The 23,545-nt window shown below is 41.7% G+C and overlaps 1 protein-coding gene, 1 long non-coding RNA gene and 1 gene segment (V, D, J or C); 1 reads left to right on the top strand and 2 right to left on the bottom strand.

Annotated features, from left to right (window-relative positions):
- The window catches only part of LOC114840416, a 415,324-nt gene extending 397,727 nt beyond the window's left edge, over positions 1–17,597 (top strand). The window contains exon 3 of the long non-coding RNA XR_004576442.1: positions 17,533–17,597. This is a non-coding gene — a long non-coding RNA (uncharacterized LOC114840416). The remainder of the gene's footprint in view (positions 1–17,532) is intronic.
- The window catches only part of LOC105008122, a 493,667-nt gene that overhangs the window by 416,454 nt on the left and 53,668 nt on the right, over positions 1–23,545 (bottom strand). The window contains exons 1-3 of one of the 2 annotated variants that reach the window (XM_034295304.1): positions 17,930–18,036; positions 17,540–17,833; positions 5,980–5,985 (exon numbers count right to left, since the gene is read on the bottom strand). The exons of the other annotated variant lie outside the window; for it this stretch is intronic. Of the exons in view, the coding sequence (XP_034151195.1) occupies positions 5,980–5,985; positions 17,540–17,833; positions 17,930–17,975 (346 nt within the window). The 5' untranslated portion in view covers positions 17,976–18,036. Of the gene's footprint in view, positions 1–5,979; positions 5,986–17,539; positions 17,834–17,929; positions 18,037–23,545 lie in introns of those variants that run through there. 2 annotated transcript variants of the gene reach the window in all.
- LOC105008860 lies at positions 4,292–4,775 on the bottom strand. The segment is given in 2 exon segments: positions 4,292–4,611; positions 4,703–4,775. Coding segments are annotated over 2 exon segments (360 nt in total).

Genomic DNA, 23,545 nt, shown 5'->3' with positions numbered 1-23,545 from the left:
TTGGGGTGCCATGTCATCTGCTGGTGTTTTCTGAGGTCCAAGGTCAACGCAGCCGTCTACCAGGAAGTTTTAGAGCACTTCATGCTTCCTGCTGCTGACCAACTTTATGGAGATGCAGATCTAATTTTCCAACAGGAATTGGCACCTGCACACAGTGCCAAAGCTACCTGTACCTGGTTTAAGGACCATGGTATCCCTGTTCTTAATTGGCCAGCAAACTCACCTGACCTTAACCCTATAGAAAATCTATGGGGTATTGTGAAGAGGAAGATGCGATACGCCAGACCCAACAATGCAGAAGAGCTGAAGGCCACTATCAGAGCAACCTGGACTCTCATAACACCTGAGCAGTGCAACAGACTGATCGACTCCATGCAACGCCGCATTGCTGCAGTAATTCAGGCAAAAGGAGCCCCAACTAAGTATTGAGTGCTGTACATGCTCATACTTTTCATGTTCATACTTTTCAGTTGGCCAACATTTCTAAATGTTGTATTGGTCTTAAGTAATATTCAAATTTTTGTTTTTAAATTTCAACCCAGTTTCCTTGAAGCGAAAGGACTGATGCTTGCTTTGGTGGAAATTAAACGTGATGGCGGACGCACAGATTTCGGAACATGCTTGCTTCCCGAAAAGGAAAAAGGAACACTTGCCTCGCTATGCAATATTGGGGAGATTACAGGCTTTGCATTACAAATAATGATTAACATTCATATCACACAGGCTGTAATTGATCAAGAACAAGGTGTGATTCATTTACAATATTGAAAGTTGAGAAGGCTATGCAATGTACTGAAATAAATGAAATTACAGAAATCTCACAGCCTTTAAAATGTTTATATAAACGTTGTTAACACGTAAGCAACGGCAAAGGATAAGCTTATTATGATGCCAACTGCAATACAGGTTGTACAGATGTACAGTTAGAAAATATTTGGACACTGACATAATGTTCAGAATTTTGGCTCTGTAAGCAACCACAATGGATTTGAAATGAAAAAACCGAGATGCAAATGAAATGCAGACTTTCAGCTTTAATTTAAGGGGTTGAACAAAAATATTGTTTGAAACGTTTAGGAATTGCAACCATTTTCATACACAGTCCCCGTTTATCAGGGGCTCAAATTTACACAATCATAAATAAAATGTACATTTTTTTAACTTTGTCAAGAATTCTTTGACTGCTTGAAGTCTGGAATACATGGACATCACCAAACATTGGGTTTCCTCCTTTGTGATGCTTTGCCAGGCCTTTACTGCAGCTGTCTTCAGTTTTATTTTCAGCAAGCAAGTTTATTTACAGGTGCTGGTCATATAATTACAATATCATCGAAAAGTTGATTTATTTCAGTAATTCCATTCAAAAAGTGAAACTTGTATAATGTATACATTCATTACACACAGACTGATGTATTTCAAGTGTTTATTTCTTTTAGATTTGATGATTATAACTGACAACTAATGAAAACCCCAAATTCAGTATCTCAGAAAATTTGAATATTACTTAAGACCAATACAACATTTAGAAATGTTGGCCAACTGAAAAGTATGAACATGAAAAGTATGAGCTTTTCATGTTCATACTTTTAAACTGAAGATCCCCTTTAATAAACTGTTATCTGCTGTCTGTGTAATAGTTTACAGAGTAGGAATAATAATGCAGTTGTCACGAATCAGGTTGCGGTAGGACACAGGTGCAGAGTCGTAATGAATGGTATAATCCATGTTTTAATTCAAAAGAAGACCAAAACTAAACAAAAGCAGCAACCAGTGACGTGGGCTATCCTATACAGGGACAAAACCAAAATGAGCAATTGTCGTGGAGGCCTGTGGTCAATTAACGTTGGATGATCATTTTAGCAGTTTTGGTTGGGATAGAGGAGTAGTGGAACTGGACATTGACCTGTCTTAAAGAGAGTATACAATTGCAGTAAAAATATCAAAGACATCAGTTCTCTGAAGATTAGAGGTTGAAAGTGCTACAATGGATGCAAGTTGTTTTACAGTTGTGCTGAAAAGTTTGCATACCATTAGAGAATTGGTAATACGCAGCTCTGGAAAGAATTAAGAGACCACTGCACCTTTTTCTTTCCTTTCCAAAAAGGAAAGGATTCACATTCAACTGTAGGTCATAACAGAATGGCACAATCATAAAACAAAACATGGCAACAAAGAAAATAATTAACTGATTCAAAAGTCTGCATACCCTTAGTTCTTAATACTGTGTATTGCCCCCTTTAGCATCAATGACAGCATGCAGTCTTTTGTAATAGTTGTCTGAGGCCTCCGAATTCTCGCAGGTGGTATAGCTGCCCATTTGTCTCGGCAAAATGCCTCCAGGTCATGCAAAGTATTTGGTCGTCTTGCATGAACCGCATATTTGAGATCTCCCCTGAGTGGCTCGGTGATATTAAGGTCAGGAGACTGTGATGGCCACTCCAGAACCTTCACCTTTTTCTAGTATCGTCATATTGTGATCCTTGAAACAACCACGCCATCTTTTTCCAGAGCAACCTGTACAGTCAAAGGATTCTCAACAAAGTATTAAAAATGACTTTTTTATGATAGTGTTAAATTGTCCAATTACATTGGAGCCCCTAAAATAAGGGGACAGTGTATGAAAATGGTTGCAATTCCTAAAAGTTTCATATAATATTTTTGTTCAACCCCTTGAATTAAAGCTGAAAGTCTCCACTTCAATTGAATCGCGGTTGTTTCATTTAAAATCCGTTGTGGTGGTGTACAGAGACAAAATTATGAAAATTGTGTCAGTGTCCAAATATTTCCTAAATTTACATCTGTACAACCTGTGTTGCAGTAGGCAGGTTTTAACCTCACTAAAACAAGGAGACGTGGCAGGGACATTATTGGACACCGTGCCATAATCAATGTCCCAGGACAACGTGGTGGTAACATAACTATGTGTGCAGCTATAAGTCAAATGGTGTTGTTCACCATCATGCAACCCTAGGCCCATAAAACACTGCATACATCGTTACATTACTGGACACCTTACATGACATGCTCACTAATGTTCAGAGACCAGAGCAGACCAGATATGTCATCATATGGGACAATGTTAGTTTCCATAGGGCTGCTTTGGTCCGCAACTGGTTTACATATCACCCATTCTTCACTGAACTTCACCTCCCTGCATACTCTCCATTCTTGCATCCAATTGAAGAGTTCTTCTCTGCCTGGCGCTGAAAGGTCTATGACCGTCATCCCCATCAATGCATAGCCCTTTTACAGGCAATGAAGGAGGCATGTGGGGATATTGACCAGGCATCATGTCAGGGCTGGATACGACATTCCTGAAGATATTTTCCCCAGTGCCTTGGACTAGAGGACATTGCATGTGATGTAGACGGACCCAGAATTTTGTGGCCGGACCCAGAGAGACAACACAATGTAGACTGATTTCTTTTTCTTCTCAGTGAAATTAATATTTTGTGTCTTGACTTGGAAAAAAAACACTTGAGTTTGTTTTGATGTGTGCAAATAAACACCAAAACGTATGTATGTTTACAGAACTATGACAAAAGTATGACCTCAAACAGACATAGCCTACCTTGTGCACAGAGAAAGCAAAAGCCAGATGTGTTTTTTATTTATGCCATCAGTGTGTAGTTGGCGCATTGTGTGCTTATTAATGTAATGGCTTGTGTTAACTGTTTGATACGAAAATACATTTTTTACGAAGGTTTGAAGAGTTAAGCAAGGTTTATTAGCTTTTGCAAGAGAACTATAATATTTTGCTGATTTGGGGAAAGAGTTTTGTGTGTAGAGGTTTGCAAAAATAGCCAATAGTTGTAAAAAATTTGCCAAAGCCATCAGAAAAAACTGTAAGTAATAATAGAATAGCTAACACCTACACAATACTAATAAAAATTACATGATACGACATGAACACAAGAAGTGAATATAACAGTGAGTGAAAAGGAGTGTTGGCAGCAAATAATTGTTTGTGTTTCTTAACAAAACTGGACAAAAATACCCCAACACAAATGTGTCCTTTCCACATTTTGAAAAAAAAGAGTTTTGTAATGAATTGTTAGTGCTTCTTTGTACATAAAACTGATATATAGTAATTACATGTTTAAAAACCTCATGTTGGTTATCCAAATTTGGCCATGTTACATGCTATTGCATTGAGCCACTACCATAAACTCCACAGCTTATACCAGGGGTAAAATCTTCTGGATCTAGATCCACGGTCATATATTGTTGGGCATGCATTCTTTTAGGAGTGTCTTATTTAGTTTTTGTACAGTTCTGGGGCTGGTTTGTATCACTGTGACTCTCGAGCACAATAATACACAGCTGTATCTTCAGTCTGCAGACGTTGTCCTGTTAGAGTTGCTGTGCTGCTGGAAGTGTCTCTGGAGGAACTGAACTTGTTCTTGAACTTATCACCATAATATGTGTTACCATCGCCACATATTCCTCCAATCCACTCTAAAGCTTTTCCAGCAGGCTGTCGTACCCAGTATGTACAGTAGCTGGTATCGGTTAGAGAATACCCAGAGACTTTACAGGAGAGGGTCAGAGACTGTCCAGGCTTTACAGTCATAGAGTCTTGCTGTTTGAGTTCAATCTGGCAGAACACACCTGTGAAACAAGACGGACAAAAAACATACATTTCCAATACTCTGTTTCTCTCTATTGCACCAATGGTATTTATCATTCTGTCAAAACTCACAGGATGCAGCTGCCAGCAGCAGCAGAGATGCAGGGAACATGGCTTGTTGAAGGTCAACTGACTCAACTGACTGTAATTGTTTTCAGCAAATGGGGTGATAGTTATTCCTCTTTATATACAAGAGAGGACAGATGCTTTGCATAGAACTGAAGAGGTGGTATTAAAATAGGCAAATAAAAGCTTGTATCATTGTAACATGATATACAGAGAATCACTATCAGAATGTAACTGCGGTCTAAGGTTTTTATTCTATTAACAGGTCCAGTAATATTTTATAGTCATATTTTAGTGAAATTATGCCTCAATATAGGTTATGAGCTCTCAGTTACACTAACAATTAGATTCAACTTGATTGTTATTGAACAAGTACAAGTACAGTACAAACGAAAAATGCAATTGGCATCTAACCAGAACAAAAACAAATGTTTAGAGCAAATAGGATAAAACAATATCCCAACTATGGATTATTTTAGCATTACATTTCATAATTTACCATGTAGACTTCGTGAATGGTTCACATGAATTCCATACGATATGTATGAGCTTGTTTTTTATTAATGGCATTTTGGGGTTTTGTACAGGGTTGAGATTTGATGTATCACAGTGGTATCAAGCACAGTAGTAGACAGCTGTCTCTTCAGTCTCCAGGTTCTGCCCTGTTAAAGTCGCTGTGCCCCTTGAAGTGTCTCTGGTTAAGCTGAACTTGGGTTTCAGTAAATCTTTTTAAGCTGTGCTTGCATCATAATAGATGTTAGCAATCCGTTCTGGTGTACTGCCTTCAGACTGCCGGATCCATGATACTCCATAGAGGTTGGTGCTATCTGTCAGAGAATACCCAGATACCTTACAGACAATGACCAAAGAGTCTCCAGGTTTAATATCTAATGGTATGTTTGGCTGTGTCAGCTCAATGTTTTACATATTTGATTCATGACTTTTGATAAACATCCTAATCCAGAGACTCACAGGCAGAGTAGTAACTATCATCCGTTACGTTACCAACTAAAATATTGTAATCAGATACTTAAAATATATATATTACTTTTGGATTACATCAATTGAAAAATAATCATTATAAAATAATGTTGCTTGATTTTTTTATTTAATGGTTTAAAACAATTGAACCTCAGTTGTGTGTGATCATCATGTGCGCATAATCAGTTTAGTGACTGACGAAGCGCTAGTTTAATTGGTAAACAGAGTGTATCTAGAATAATAATAACCGCCCCATTTAAACATGATTTAGTTATCAACACTACGCATCTTTCTAAGATCAGTTATAGGTGATAGGCCTACCTTGTGTTATATATTTTTCAAGGTTTATTTGTCAAATGCACCGAACAACTCAGACAGGAATTTTTTTTGAAGATTAGGCTACTAATTGTTAGATAGCTGTAACATGGCGCTGCCTTCAAGATAAAACATATGGAATTAATCACGATATTTAAGAAAAGGGTGTGTTGGGAAGCATTCTGCCGAAAGATGATGATATGCATTTGAGGCAACCACCTCAACTCCGTCCCTACATGTAGGCCATGTGATTCTGCTTGCTTTGCATCTCAGAATATTGCTTCCATTGGTGATCACTGGCTGCTGACAACATTGACTTTAAGCTAAGAGTGCATGTGTATGAACATTTTGGTGGATACTGCTATTGGAGATCTGATTGTAAAATAACCAGATATTTAGGACGGGATAATTAACTGTCTGTCTTCACTTTCAGAACATTTGGAGAAGATCAAGCTGCTGACTGAAGAGAAGGTCTAGATGAGGGCACAGCTGGCTTTACAATCATGTAAAAACAAGACTATAGTTACGCTAATGTCTTGTCTTCATGAAACTTTGTGTCTAAACGTGTGCCCTTTACTAAAATGCAATACTGTACAGCCTTTCTGAAATTACATGTATATGGCAGTTTTGTTTATTTCACTATTAAGCTATTGACATTTCATTTAGCATTTTAGCTTCTGATAAACGTCTGACTGAAGAGAATGTCAAGCTGAGGGCAGAGCTGGCTCTACAATCAGGTAAAAACATGACTATACACTCACTTAAAGGATTATTAGGAACACCATACTAATACTGTGTTTCACCCCCTTTCGCCTTCAGAACTGCCTTAATTCTACATGGCATTGATTCAACAAGGTGCTGAAAGCATCTTTAGAAATATTGGCCCATATTGATAGGATAGCATCTTGCAGTTGATGGAGATTTGTGGGATGCACATCCAGGGCACGAAGCTCCCGTTCCACCACATCCCAAAGATGCTCTATTGGGTTGAGATCTGGTGACTGTGGGGGCCATTTCAGTACAGTGAACTCATTGTCATGTTCAAGAAACCAATTTGAAATGATTCGAGCTTTGTGACATTGTGCAATATCCTGCTGGAAGTAGCCATCAGAGGATGGGTACATGGCCGTAGGCCGTGGCATTTAAACGATGCCCAATTGGCACTAAGGGGCCTAAAGTGTGCCAAGAAAACATCCTCCACACCATTACACCACCAGCACCAGCCTGCACAGTGGTAACAAGGCATGATGGATCCATGTTCTCATTCTGTTTACACCAAATTCTGACTCTACCATCTGAATGTCTCAACAGAAATCGAGACTCATCAGACCAGGCAACATTCTTCCAGTCTTCAACTGTCCAATTTTGGTGAGCTCGTGCAAATTGTAGCCTCTTTTTTCTATTTGTAGTGGAGATGAGTGGTACCCGGTGGGGTCTTCTGCTGTTGTAGCCCATCCGCCTCAAGGTTGTGCGTGTTGTGGCTTCACAAATGCTTTGCTGCATACCTCTGTTGTAACGAGTGGTTATTTCAGTCAAAGTTGCTCTTCTATCAGCTTGAATCAGTCGGCCCATTCTCCTCTGACCTCTAGCATCAACAAGGCATTTTCGCCCACAGGACTGCCACATACTGGATGTTTTTCCCTTTTCACACCATTCTTTGTAAACCCTAGAAATGGTTGTGTGTGAAAATCCCAGTAACTGAGCAGATTGTGAAATACTCAGACCGGCCCGTCTGGCACCAACAACCATGCCACGCTCAAAATTGCTTAAATCACCTTTCTTTCCCATTCTGACATTCAGTTTGGAGTTCAGGAGATTGTCTTGACCAGGACCACACCCCTAAATGCATTGAAGCAACTGCCATGTGATTGGTTGATTAGATAATAGCATTAATGAGAAATTGAACAGGTGTTCCTAATAATCCTTTAGGTGAGTGTAGTTGCGCTAGCATTTTGTCTTTATGAAACATTTAATTTGTCTTGAATATCATGCAATTCTCAAAATCATGTCAGACCATTTAAGTACAATATCTGATTACTGTGTTACAGGAGCCATAAGGAAGAATCCTTCCAACCGGGCTGTCCGGAACCAGGTCCCCGCGTACCAGAAAGGGGCAGCTGACCGTGCAGGTGGGAGAAGACGTCGCGGCGGTACAAGGGGACTTGCAGTAAATATGAATGACATCTCGAGGACAACCAATATTGCTGCTAAGCTACAGTACTCAATTATTAACTGTTGCTATGTACAGTGTTATATAAAGTGGGGAGAACAAGTATTTTATACACTGCCGATTTTGCAGGTTTTCCTACTTACAAAGCATGTAGAGGTCTGTAATGTTTGTCATAGGTACACTTCAATTGTGAGAGACGGAATCTAAAACAAAAATCAATCAGTTTTTCTCAATTGGTTAAACACTATAACCAGGCTTTTGAACAATAATTTCAAAACCATAACGTCAGTTTTTCAAAAAGCACACCCATTTCACTATGATGGTCGAGCAGGGAGAGGGAGAGGAAGAGGACATGGTTGAGGAGGGGGAGGGAGAGGAAGAGGACATGGTCGAGGAGGAGGAGAAGGAGGAGGACGAGGATGTGGTGAAGGAGAAGGAGGAGGACGAGGACGTGGTGAAGGAGAAGGAGGAGGACGAGGACGTGGTGAAGGAGGAAGGCGAGGAGGGAGAGGAGGAAGACGTGGTGAAGGACGAGGTAGAAGAGGAGTAGGGGCAAGGAGACAAGCAGTCTTGGATGAAATTCGAGCCACTTTAGTGGACCATGTTCTTGTCCATGGTATGACCATGAGGGAGGCTGGGCAATGAGTCCAGCCTAATTTGAGTCGCTTCACCGTCACCTCCATCATCAGAACCTTCAGGGAGGAAAACAGGTAGGTGTACTTACAGTACGACTGCTCTGTACAGTAACTTTTGAGTGCTGTACTCTGTGCTTTGACATCACATGCACTGTTGTACTATGCTTCTGTAATACTAAATAAATCCATCAAATGTACAGTAATGCGTGCTTCTATTTTTGTAGGATACAGAGACGACCATCTGGTGGTGGGAGGCTAAGGCTTTTGTCAGAGGAGCAAGAGAGGGAGCTTGTAAACATGGTCATTGCCAATAATGTAATCCGCCTGCGAGAGATTCAAAGGAGAGTGATTGAGGATAATAATCATTTTCAAGGAATAAATTCCATCAGCCTTTCCACAATTGATCGCATCCTCCGAAAGCATCGGTTCCGGATGAAACAGGTGTACCGCGTCCCTTTTGAACGAAACTCTGACAGGGTAAAAGACCAACGAGTGGAATATGTTCAGGTATGACTTTTGATATTGTATGAAGTATTGTGCACCATCACAGTATAGCAGGCCCTCTGTTAGCATCCCCCAGGCAGGTGTGCTAGCTACAGGCACTACCCACCATCCCCTGCTAATAACTAATATACACAGACAAACACAAGAGTCTCCAGTCACATTACGGCACCCGTGGAATAAAAGCGGTCTCAACTATATCCAACGTTCTGTCCTGAGTAGCTCACCCACTTTGCTACTCCTAATCAACACCTGCTACACACCTGTTCCCCATTATCCCTTTTGGTGCCATCAATTACCTAGTGGCACCCCAGTTCACACACAATGTCCATCACACAGTTCACATACAGTATCACTCCATCTGTTGTTCCCACAGGTGACACAGTCACATGCTGGTCTGGTTTTACCTTGGATCTGTACATACGATGTTCTATGGGGGTGTGCAGTATTCCTCGAGCTTCTGCATCACAACATACATGTTGTCCTTTTCATCTTCGCAGGCAAATATGAAAGTGATATAGATTTTCAGGCCATCTTCCTCCACTAAATGAAGGGCCCAGGAGATTTTCATTTCCGACCAGTGTTCCCACTGTACTTAGTGCTAAGAAGATATGAAATCTCTATTGTGTATTAACCAAATGAATTGACTTGCAATGAAATCATTATGAAAGTTTCGACATGTTGTGGCTATTTGATTATCTTGTTTTTGCTAAGTTACATTGTAAATATAATCTTTTTGTTAGGAATCTGAATTTGTCATCAGAATGATGAAATCCAAATTTTTAGCATGATAATGTCAGAAATTGTGCACTCACAGATATAGAACCTCAGAAATAATATGTCTGGGCACGAAGGAGCCACTCCCTATAAATTATATTCAAGCAGCAAATTCAACACTTAAAACACAAGAATTCTTTATTTTTTACTGTTTTTCCACTCTAAAATGGTATGTATCTCCAGTGACTGAAGGACTGAATGAACTGTGGGGATGAGTTGAATGTATATGTTCTGAATATGTATTCATATTTAAATTGAGCATTTAAATATTTATCTGTTGATCTTGAAAGATTGCTTGTACATCATGAATGAACACCTAGTCTAAATGAAATGCATCATTCATGTTGACATTAGTTTAGGTGATGGTGTACTGGTTGTTTCAGATCTCAGGGGAATGTGTAGTCTGTTTTACTGATCCTCTGCTGCCCTCATTTGACTCTACTTCTTTGAGGGGATTCTCTACAGGTCCTCCACTCAGTCACAGTACTGTGTGTGTCTGGCACAGTAATAAACTGCAGAGTCTTCTGCTCTCAGACCAGACAGCTTCAGATACACCATACTGTTACTATTATCTCTGGTGATTTCTATCCGTCCTTCAATACTTTTAGCATAGATGGTTTTGCTGGCATCATAGTAGATAAGCCCGATCCACTCCAATTCTCTTCCTGCTAGTTGTCTTTTCCATACCAGAGTTACTAAAATCAAACCCAGATCCTTTATAGGAGAGGTTGACAGTTTCTCCAGGCTTTTTCACGACAGGATTGGAGGGAATGGACTCCATGCTCTGACCATTCACTCCTGATAGAAAAAATAGAATAAAGAAAATAAATCACAAATATGTTTAGCCTTTGCAATGTTGGTTGAATCAATTCTCTCTCTGTAAAAAATGCTTAATAAATTGCTAAATGATTGAGTACATACTAAAGAGTCCCAGCAGGATGAGCAGAAGGTGTAGTTTGCTTGTCATCTTTTTTTAGGATGGAAGACAATTCCTTTCTGGGAGGAAACATCATATAAGTACACAAACAGGAGAGACAGACTTTGCATGACAACTATGGTTGGATGTAAACATGCAAATGAAATGGTTTCAAAGCAATACCAACTAAAGTAATGTGTTGCATTACATAAATTGATTGTTTCTTCACATTACATGAATTGATTGTTTCTTCACATTATATAAATTGATTGTATCTACAAACCAAGGTGTGTCAGTGTCTTGGTTCTGGTTATCCCCAGCTGAACTCAGACTTGACCATACTTATCTCTCTTACTCCTCAAACCTAGCATAGCATAGCATAGCATCATCTTCCGCTTATCCGGGGCCGGGTCGCGGGGGCAGCAGTCTAAGCAGGGATGCCCAGACTTCCCTCTCCCCAGACACTTCCTCCAGCTCTTCCGGGGGGACACCGAGGCGTTCCCAGGCCAGCCGGGAGACATAGTCCCTCCAGCGTGTCCTAGGTCTTCCCCGGGGTCTCTTCCCGGTGGGACGGGACCGGAACACCTTCCCAGGAAAACCTGTTTTGTATTATTCTATACCAATGACCCATTACTTGGGTGACATATCCTTAATTCCATCAAATAATAAACTAATACAAATAAAACCCTGCGGAAAAAGAAACTGCGGTGAAATGAAAATTCACAGTCTACAAGGAATACGGCCGGTGTTATGTTTTAAGTGGTGTTTGGTTTAATTGGTGACATTTCCAGATGCGATGTAGGCTTGACACATTAAACGCGATCATGACACAAATAAGAATGAACATTTGAACGATTTATTAACGTTTGCATCGTTTTGAACATGCATCGATACAGTCACCTACACAATCATTCCTGCCCAAGGATTCTCATGCCACGCCCATAGGGGCTTCGCTCCTATTGGTTTACCCCTCTGCCAATTGGCAGTCACTGAACATTTTAATATGCAAATCACACCTCTCATGGCCATCTGCCCCATGGCTATAAAAGAGAGGCTCACACCCTGCTCAGTCTCCAGACATACGTTTTTTCACGAGAAAAGCAGTCAGAGACAGGTCAGGGTATGAACCCTATGGGCGACACTCCACTCATAGAACTGGATTTACGAAAGTAACTATCGTTCTACTTCATGAAGCTTTGCCCATAGGGGCTTCGGTCTTATTGGTTTAGGGCAAAGCGAGCAGGCCCAAGATGTACTCCCTGCCGGTCACCAACCTCACCAAAGAGACAAGTGTCCAACAGGACGTCTCAGGCTCAGAATACCAACCGCACCACTGAGCCGCTTCCATCCCGCTCAACCACTGGCATATACGTTTGCACACTGATCAACAGCCCCAAACTAATGCACACATGGCATCAACCCATCTGGTACCTCCTCAATCAGTAAAAACTGAATCGGAGCGTCTGAGGCCAGCCCAAAAAACACGCCGAGACCCGGACTCGGCACACAAGCAGACGCTGAAGCACACACAATGCGAGTGTCCGACCCAAAAGCTGTACAGGCAAACCAGATCACCGGACGGAACCATGTCAAATGTACCGTCCCAGCCGCTCAACGGACATAACTCACACTCCAGCTTCACCCACACTGAGCACAGAGTGAGCCAGCGTACCTGCAGCCATGTCAAGCAAGTAAAACCGGACAAATGGCGAAGGCGTCCCCCAAGACACAGCAGCGCAAATGTCCTCCACCCCCACACCCCTGAAAAGGGTGTCCGAGGCCATCACCCCTCGCGTGGAGTGTGCCCCAAACACCCTAGGCGTAGGTGTGACACGTAGGCCAGATCAATCGCCTCACATAACCAGTGAGACAGACGCTGTTTCATCAAAGGCTGGCCCTCCTTGGGGCCTCCGTGACACACGATGAGCTGGGGCGCAGTCCGCATCGCGGACCAGGCACAGACGATGCAACCTCTCCTCTCTCGCCCCCGCAAGGGGATGGGGAGAAAACGGCCACAATACCTTCGTCATGGAACGAAACGACGACTTGATCCTTAGGCAGAAAGGCTGGGTTAGGGAGCAACAGAGCTCTGCTGCCATCGCTGTTGATGGTGACACGGCCAGGCTGCGTCGACAGCGCACATAGGTCACTGACCCGCTTAGCAGACGCCAGAGACAACAAGAGTGCCGTCGTAAGGGACAGCATCCTCAACAGTATCACAGTATTCACACAAAGAGAAAACCACAGAGGGCAGTTCACGTCCTCCCGGGATGCGAACAGATCCACCTGTGCCTTCCCGAAACGCCTCCAGGCCTCGACAACAATGTCGGGATGAAGACGGCACTCGTCGTCCTGGGGACCTCCCCGAGACAGCAAGTCTGCGTTCCACATTGAGCTCTCCGGAAATGTGAAGAGCCATCAGAGACCTGAGGCGCACCTGCGCCCATTCCCAGATCTGCACCGACAACAGATGGAGGGGTAGAGACTTGACTCCGCCCTGCCTGTTTACGTACGCAACCACTGTGCGATTGTCTAACCATACCAACACGTCCAGGCGGGGTCGGCGTGAAATGCAGCAGCATGCGCCTGATCGTGTCCCACTCCAGCCAGTTGATGTGGTGCTCCGGCGAGACCACTCCCCTCTTACTGAGTATGACCGGCAAGTCCCGCCCCAACACATCCCGCCCCAGCCCGTCAGGGGCGCATCTGTAAAGACCGGGACCTGAACCGAAACTCTGCCCATGGGAACCTCACGTAGCAGACTGCGTGGGTCCCTCCGGTACGCGAGGTCCGACTCCAGAGAGCTCGGGACCTTGATTAGCCACCGCCGGTGACACACAGGATCCAACTGGAGACGTGCAAAGCAGCGCTGTAGGCCCTGCATGCGTAGCAGTCCCAACGGAAACCACCGCATGGGCTGATGACTTCATCCCAGTAGCGACATGACCGAGAATACCGACACCGTACGCAACGGCTGTACGTGGTCCAGGGCCCGCAGAATGGCCTCTCTCCGCGCCTCGGACACACTCGCCCTCATAAACCAATAGGAGCGAGGCACCTATGGGCAAAGCTTCACGAAGTAGAACTAGGCGATAAGCCACCTCCCCAACCAAATCTTCAACCAAACAAGACTATTGTGCAACACGCATAGTCAGTCGGTGCTAACGGAACAATAATCAACGTTTAAATGGCTACTCCTCAGTGGAAAAGCAACAGAGGAGACCAATTTGGACTCGATTTTTGGAAGAACTTGGTGAGGAAAATAAGATAAATTACCCAAGACTTACAATATATTACCATTAGCATATTAGGCTATGGTATGCCTGTGTCATTTGGTTTCTGAGCATCTTACTGCCTATTGGGTCACATGTACTTATAGTAGATTTCAGTTCATAATGTCTTCATTTATATGTAACCAATTGTCTGTATTATTTGGCTATGACATGTTGTGCCTGTTTCTTATTGCCTATTCATCCCCATAGTTCTCCCTAAATCCTCAACATTGATTCAGGGGGTCTCTCTGGCTCTTGACCCCCAAACCATCCCACCCCACCCCACTGTGATGTCATCACCTCGCTTGCCATTTCAAAGCTATCCCAGAAGTCAATAAGTTTCCCCCTTCTTTCTCCTATTACCTTCTACTCTTTTCCTTTCTACTCCTGACAACTGTTTGCTTACCATTGATAAAAGACAGTACAGAAAGACATGGCTGTTGGTCTTGGAATCATTAGAACAATCTAAATAGTGTAAATGTAAATGGCGTGTAAATAATATTTTTTCCACTTTGTGTATTGACTGTGGTGTTTGCACATATGATGTTAGGTCAGTGTTGGCTGCTAGTTTGCCCTTTATTGTAAATAGTTTATTTATGCGTAAGAAGGCATTGGATCCGCCTTCTTGTCACGCCTCCTGTTAGTACCTTTACATAGGACAGCAAATGTTCCATCATGTATGACATTCCTGGGGGTGTGTAACCCAAATGTTTTCACCTTTGCATTGTTGTATGTTCTGAGTAGGTAAACACTTGAAAATTCATAATGTGACACCAAGTGTCCAAATTGTGAAGGACACTTCGGCCTAGTGTTACAACATAGTATGTAGTTCCCTGGATTTTGTATCAAAGGGCCTGCCATTCTACCCAGACTTGGCTGCCATCTAATGGAAGATATCTCAAGTATCTCCTGCTTCCTACTCAATGTTTGGCCATCCCACTGCGTTCCAAACATGATAATGAATTGCATGTTTTTGTCTTGTTTTATCTTTTTCCAAATCTATTGTGTTATAATTTCCTGCATTTATTTATAATTCCTACAAACTACAGAGTATCTCCTTTCAAATGGAATCATACATATATTTCTACTATATTCAGGTCATGAGCTACAAGCCTTTAGATTTGGGTACATCATTTTTGGCAGAAATTGACATTTATTGCCTGATTTAGAAATAAACCTCTTTGAATTACAGTTTTCTCCATATCTATTCACAATTTATCAACATTTGATGGTATTATTGAATATTGTGGAAATCATTAATGTGAAAGGCACAGAGACTGTAGATTATTTTCAGTAAAGCTTTATTCAAGATTTGCAATCCTGGAGCAGTTAACAACACTCTCAGCAGAGTCAGTTCAAGAGCTCTCAGTTGAAGGTTGAGCTCAGGTCTATATGCCTCTAGTCATCTCTGCACTGCTGTTTGGCTTGTCCTCAACTGGAGGCAGCTGCCCTGCATTGCCTCTAATTGGGAATCCTTTTTAAGTTACCCTGGTGTGCCTTTTGGTTTGTCGGTCATTGATTGTGTTATGTGCTTCAAGTGTGTTGCACTTTATTATCTTGTGAGCAGTCCAAAGTGAGATTGTTTGATGATCGCCCTGCTTCACGTGTCCTCCATACCTACAACCGTGACACTGTTTAACTGTCTGACTGACTCATCAGAGATTATAAACTGGGACCCTGAAACACCCTGGTGTACAGAATACATAATAGCAACAGCGTCACTCCTCGTATCTGATTCTCACATATCCTTTGGTCAAGTCTCAAATCTGTCCTAGTCACTTGTTTAGTAAAAGAACTTTGGGACAACTGCTGATGTAAAAAGCTTTATAAAAATATTTTTATTGAATTATTTACTTGTTACACTTCCTCCTGAGTCAAACCTTTCTTGGTCAAACCTTTCCCTGCATTTCTCAAACATTCCCCGTCCTCACACGTCACCACTCTCTGGGCCATACTTGGCCCTCTATGTGGTTGGTTGGTGACCCTTTGGTCTGGTCCTTGGCAAAGTGGGTGGAGTTATTTTCTGTGTGGTTGGCCCTGTTTGGGATGATCTTTGAATGGGGCCAGAGTGTCTCTGGATCTCCCCTGTCTCAGTCCCTGGTGTAACACTGCAATAGATTTGTGCTGGGGAACGAGGGTCAGTCTGTTCTGCCTCAGTCCCTATTGTTTCTATTACATTAGTTTATGTGATGAGGGACTACAGTCAATCTGAATTATATGCTGATGTATCCTTTTGTTTCCAAGGAATGAGCTCTCAAATGTTTCTGTCCTGTTGAATCATAGGAGTACCTGAGCCCTTGGACCATGTCTAGTTGTCTCTCAAAGTTCTGCTGGTTTTATTGCAGATCTAATTACTGCCTGGTATTTCCTGGTGTCTACAGCCCACCTTGTCATCCCTCTCCTTGTCCACCTGGTTGTACAGCTGATTGGGATTCTGCCTAAAGACTCTGGAAACAGCCCACCTGCATTTATCAACCTGCTGGTCATCTGAATGTGCAAACATTTCCACCCTGCACAGCCAGGAGAGAACTGGCCTCCCCTCAGAGTCTTTCTCCCCTCTAGGTTTCTTTCTAGGTTCTGACAATACTAGGGAGTTTTTCCTTCCCACTCTGCATCAGTTCTTAACTTTTTTATTCCTAATCTCAAATTATGTGTATTCTTATTTCATTATAGTATTTAAAACTACACTAGTATTGTTTCTGATTAATCCTCTTGCCATTTTCCAAAGTGTCTGTGTGTACGGATGAGTGTCCAATAGCTTGTATTAGTAGTACAAACAATAACATGCTGACTCTCACCATCATTAATCCCTATCATAAAGTTGGCTGGCCCTCTTTATAGTGGAGTAGATTTAAGCATTTCAAACTTTCATCAAACACTCAGTCTCAGGGAAGGCTAACTCTAGAGATACCTGCAATCTCCATAGAGTTAGGTAGACAAGCTTTTCATTTTTCTGCAACCCTTATTTGGAATAAATTCCAAGATAATTTTAAACTGAATTAATTGGTGGCATTAGGGCAAAAGGATGACAGGGGAATATTTCTGGGGTGTGCTCCCCATACATTCTATTCATTAATACTTCTGTTGGTGCTGGAGACATTTGGTCTCAAGTCTTCCTCTGTTAAAATAAAGGTTAAATATATATTTTTTGAAAGTGTCTGTGTGGACAGGTGGGTGTTTGTGTGTATGGGTTAGTGTCTGTGCGTATCCTTCCTGTCTCTACCAGATGGTTTTTGTACAGCTTCTCTCATGACTTTTACCACTGTGAGTCTCTAGCACAGTAATACACTGCAGAGTCCTCTGGCTTCAACTGGTTCATGTGTAGATAGAAATTAGTGCTGTCCTTCGATGCAGTGAAACGGCCCTGTACTGCCTGAGAATTGCTCTTGTCACTGTCGCTACGATAAAAAATGATCCATTCAAGTCCCTTTCCAGGAGCCTGGCGGATCCAGTGCATGTATGCGCCACTCAGAGTGAATCCACTACAGGCACATGTCAGTTTGAGGGATCCCCCTGGGGTCCCCTGGACCGACTGTTCAGCCTGTGTGAGAACGACCTGACAGTGGACACCTGAGGAGAGGAATGACATGTCAGACCAACCAAAGACTCACATTAGTATCACAGCAACACAGTTTATACTGGTCCGACAACAGTCAAAAGACTCACAAGAGGCAGCTGCCAACAGCAACATCAGAAGAGATGCAGAGAACATGATTTATGATGAAGATAATCTGGTCAGAGGTGCTCTTCTCTACTCTCCAAGACTCAGAGAGATGTACTGTTAATGAGAGACTGTTTATATGAGGTAGAGGGAAAGAGGAAGAGGAGCTCTGTGAAATTTGCATAGAGGACAGTTGTATGAAAGTTATGGATGTATCTGTAGTGTAAATTCATGTTATGACTATACTTTCTGTATACTGTGTAACATGTTGACGTATAATGGAGGAATATGTCAGGCAGGACTGTGTATTTTGTATTAGTGCTAATGGTTTCCAATCTTCCTTATGGGTGTCGTATCCATCGAAAAACAAAAAAAGTATAAATCACTGTAGAGACTTTGTTTGAATGAACAGAAAGCTTCACAAGAGGGAGTATAGAACACGGTTTTTGTTTAAGTTTAACTAGTTGGAGGTGCTCTTCTCTTAGAGGTTCCTTAAAGATGGAGGGTGGGGGTTACTATAACAACGGGTATGCTGATATTATCTAACGAGTATATAACAGGTTAGAGGTTTGGGAAATAATTTGAGCATAGAAGATCTATTGCTGTCCTAAGTTTCTTATCTAAACTAAATTAATAATATATGAGGAATATTATAAAAGAAAATGACTTATCTGAGTGTGGTCTATAAGGAAACCCAACAGGACGACACTGAAACAGTAATGAACATTAGGAACAAATCACCATAAAACCCTTTATGTGGTCATCAGTGTTTTATATACTTTGATGAAAGGGGTTTTTACTGTCACACTGACAATCACCTAGAATGATTGTTTGCTTTCCACTGTAACAGTTTATGAGGTGATAATAATGTGGTGGATTGGGATTATTGTTTTACATTACATGGTTTTAATGTGTAATATCTCATGAACAAACTTAATGTAATAAATATCACAGGCAATTAGATCAAGAGAGGTTTGAACTGTAGATACCAGTAGACTCAGATTGCCCCCTCCTGGTAGATATATTTTAATTAACCTAAACAAGGGACAAGTCTGTTTTTGTAGCGGTGTGGTGCTGGTTTGTATCACTGTGAACTTCGAGCACAATAATATACAGCTGTGTCTTCAGTCTGCAGACTCTGGCCTTTTAAAAACAATGTGTTGCTTGAAGTGTCTCTTATGATGCTGAACTTGTTTTTCAACCCTGCAGGTTGTCGAATCCAACCTGTTCCATAGCTAGATACAGAGTATGAGACCTTACAGGAAATGGTCAGTGGTTGACCTGGCTGGATAGTCATAGAGGGTGGCTGAGTGAGTTCTTCACAGTGAACACCTTTAGACATAGAAATACAACATATTATCATTTTAAAGAGACATCAATAAATGTTTTGGTTTGTCCCCCAAATCCAAAGACACTCACCAGAGGCAGCTGCTAGCAGCATTAGCAGAAGTACAGAGAACATGGTTTATGTTGAATCTGATCTGATGGGAGCTGCTCTTCTCTACTCTCCAGGACTCAGAAGACCTCTAAATACAAACACTGTTTGAGTAGGGAAGGAACTAGAGGGTGGATTTGCATTGACGTAGACTAGGGAGATGCGGGGAGCTATCAGAGTGTATATAAGAGATACTGCAGTATCAGTCTCACAGTAACATGACTCAAACATTGTAATCTGAAGACCTTTTGGTGACCTTTCTGAATTTTGTTTAATAAATAAAGTAATCCGGTTGTTCAGAACAGGTGTAAAGGATCTGGATGGGCCTCGCTGGGTCTGGCCAACCCACTTGGCCCATCCAGATTGAGTAGTAGTTTTGACATTATTATGACTCCAGGAAACTAGCCTTTTTTCCCAATCTTCCTCTGTCCCAGTGTCTGTGTTCTTTAGCCCAACTTAGTATTTTCATTGTATTGGTCAGTCTGAGATATGGCCTTTTCTTCGCAACTCTGCCTAGAAGGCAAGCATCCCAGTGTGGCCTCTTCACGGTTGATGTTGAGACTGGTGTTTGGCAGGAACTATTTCATGAAGCTGCCAGGTGAGGACCTGTCAAGCATCTGTTTCTCAAACTAGTCACTCTGATGTATTTGTCCTCTTGCTCAGTTGTGCACTGGGGCCTCCCAGTCCTCTTTCTGTTTAGGTTAGAGCCAGTTGGTGCTTTTCTTTGAAGGTGGTAGTACACAATACTGTACGAGACAATTTCTTGAATGGAACAGCCTTAATTTCTCAAAATTTCAAGAATTGACTGACATGTTCAGAAGACAGTTCTTTGTTTCTGGCCATTTTGAGACAGTAATCAAAATCCCAATTGCTGATGCTTCAGATATTCAATTAGCCTACAGAAGGCCAGGTTAAATGCATCTTTAATCAACAGTTTGCAGCTGTGCTAACATCTTTGCAAAAGGGTTTTCGTTATGATCACAGCCTTTTAAAATGATTAACTGTGATTAGTAAACACAAAGTACCATTGGAACACAGGACTGATGGTTGCAGACCTTGGTCTACTGTACTATGTAGAAATAAAAAAATAAAAATAACTAATTTGCTGCTACAATTATCATTTACAACATTAAGAGGATATAGGAAATATAGAGAATTTGAAGATGTGGTTTACAATCGAAGTGTAGTTTAATAATAAACATAAGTTGAGTAAGAGTGGAAATTTCTTTTTTTCTTCTTTTTCTGTTCCATATTAATTTTGTAAAATGTCTTTGTGTCCTTGAAAAGTGCTATATAAATATAATGCATTATGACTATTATTATTTAAAGACGAAGAGGAGGGTCTGACCCTTCCATGTCTCCCACAGACCCTTGGGGATGTTGATCAGTATCCTGGGTAACATCTGCTTCTCTAACCTTGAACACCAGGTGTGGGCCATCAGCCCCACACTCCTGAGCTCACCTGGAGAGGTGTGAAACTCTCAGTAAACTGGAATACAACTAAATGTGTACATTTGTCATTTGTGTTTGGATTTCCCCTGTTCTTCATAAAGGGCTGAATAGTCTGATATGCTTTATTCTACTGTACGGGCAATGCATAACATACTTCAACAACATTATAGAAATGTTTGTCAATGTTGTATGTCTGACAACCACTGGCGGCAACACCCCGTACATTGGATGATTTTGCATTGATTAAGGTGGACAGTTCCTGTCCCTTGTGTTCACTGTGTTTGCCAAGGTGAAATAATGCTAATGACTGTTTGGGGGAGTGTTTTAGATATGTCTGATTTGAGGATAAATAGCCATGTCTATCGTTAACAGAAGCTCCTAGCACACATTTGTGCTATTGTGTCTTAGATACTTATAGTATACTTAGTAGAATTTTAGACCAGTTAAGATGACAACGAATTATGTTGGTATGTTACTATGTTTTGTAATGTAACTTAATTACTTTAATAAATTTTATTCAGGGAATAAATTGTATATCTTTGGAATATGGACTACTATGCCATTCCTCATTCATCTTCATACTCAAACTCATCGGGCTACTGATAATTACATACAAATAAGCAAGCCTAAGCAACCAGACTTGGCATTTGTTAACTTTTACTCCCCATACAACAAAAGAGTTAGAGACTTAAGTAAAACACACCAAGATACATTTTCCAAACATTATACACTACCGTTCAAAAGTTTGGGGTCACTTGAAAATGTTCTGGTGTGTGACAGAAAAGCAAATTTGGTACAACATCAAATTGATGTTGCAAAGAAAAAGGCATATTTCAGAATGGCCAATAAATATTAAAGATTAGGATGAGTAACAGATCACAGAGACTGGACAGGGGAAGAACTCTGCATCAAAGGCCAACAGCCCGGAGTCGTCTCTTCACTGTTGACGCTGAAACTGGTGTTTTGCCGGTATTCTATAATGAAGCTGCCAGTTGAGGATCTGTGAGGCGTCTGTTTCTCAAACTCGACACTCTAATGGATTTGTCCTCTTGCTCAGTTGTACACTGGAGACTCCCACATTACTTTCTTTTCTAATTAGGGCCAGTTCTGTGAAGGGACACCTGCACATCGTTATACAAGATCTTCAGTATCTTGGCAAGTTCTCGCATGGAGTTGCCTTAATTTCAAAGAACAAAAATAAATTGACGAGATTCATAAGAAAGTTAATTGTTTCTGGACATTATGAGCCTGTAATCAAACCCACAGTCGCTGATGCTAAAGAGGCTGAATTAGTATGAAGATGGGCCGTTGTATTGCTTCTTTAATCAGCTCAACAGTTTTCAGCAGTGCTAACATTATCGTAAAAGGGTTTTCTAATGATCACATAGCCTTTTAAAATGATGAACTTGGATTAGGAAACATAACCTGCCATTCGAACGCAGGTCTGATAGTTGCTGATAATAGGCCTCTGTACACTTATGGCTTCAACCTATCACTATAATGTGTTACCATTGCCACATACAGTGAGGGGAAAATATATTTGATCCCCTGCTGATTTTGTATGTTTGACAAAGAAATGATCAGTTTATAATTTAAATGGTAAGTTTATTTGAACAGTGAAAGACTCAATCATAAAGTTTTCTGGCTCCCAGGTGTCTTTTATACAGGTAACAAGTGGAGATTAGGAGCACACACTTAAAGGGAGTGCTCCTAATCTCAGCTTGTTACCTGTATAAAAGACACCTGTCCACAGAAGCAATCAATCAATCAGATTCCAAACTCTCCACCATGGCCGAGACCAAAGAGCTGTCCAAGGATGTCAGGGACAAGATTGTAGACCTACACAAGGCTGGAATGGGCTACAAGACCATCGCCAAGCAGCTTGGTGAGAAGGTGACAACAGTTGGGACCATAGTCACCAAGAAAACAATTGTTAACACATTACGCCGTGAAGGACTGAAATCCTGCAGCACCCGCAAGGTCCCCCTGCTCAAGAAAGCACCTGTACAGGTTCGTCTGAAGTTTCCCAATGAACATCTGAATGATTCAGAGGAGAACTGGGTGAAAGTGTTATGGACAGGTGAGACCAAAATCGAGCTCTTTGGCATCAACTCAACTCGCCGTGTTTGGAGGAGGAGGAATGCTGCATATGACCCCAAGAACACCATCCCCACTGTCAAACATGGAGGTGGAAACATTATGCTTTGGGGGTGTTTTCTGCTAAGGGGACAGGACAACTTCACAACATCAAAGGGACGATGGACAGGGCCATGTACTGTCAAATCTTGGGTGAGAGGCACCTTCCCTCAGCCAGGGCATTGAAAATGGGTCGTAGATGGGTACTGCAGCATGACAATTACCCAAAACACACCAAGTTAACAAAGGAATGGCTCAAGAAGAAGCACATTAAGGTCCTGGAGTGGCCTAGCCAGTCTCCAGACCTTAATCCCACAGAAAATCTGTGGAGGGAGCAGAAGGTTTCGGCCTCGAAACCTTAATGACTTTGAGAAGATCTGCAAAGAGGAATGGGACAAAATCCCTCCTGAGATGTATGCAAACCTGGTGGCCAACTACAAGAAAAGTCTGACCTCTGTGACTGCCAACAAGGGTTTTGCCACCAAGAAGAGGCTGAGTAGTGGAAGTCATCCATGTTTAATCAAAAGAAAGACTCAAACAAAAACAAAAGCAGCAACCAGTGACATAGGGTATACAGAAGGAACAACAAAACCAAAAT

This window comes from Esox lucius, chromosome 11 (genome assembly GCF_011004845.1).
Source record: "Esox lucius isolate fEsoLuc1 chromosome 11, fEsoLuc1.pri, whole genome shotgun sequence".
NCBI lineage: Eukaryota > Metazoa > Chordata > Actinopteri > Esociformes > Esocidae > Esox > Esox lucius.
Note: the sequence above shows the minus strand (reverse complement) of the source record. Positions and strands in the feature narration are given on the sequence as shown.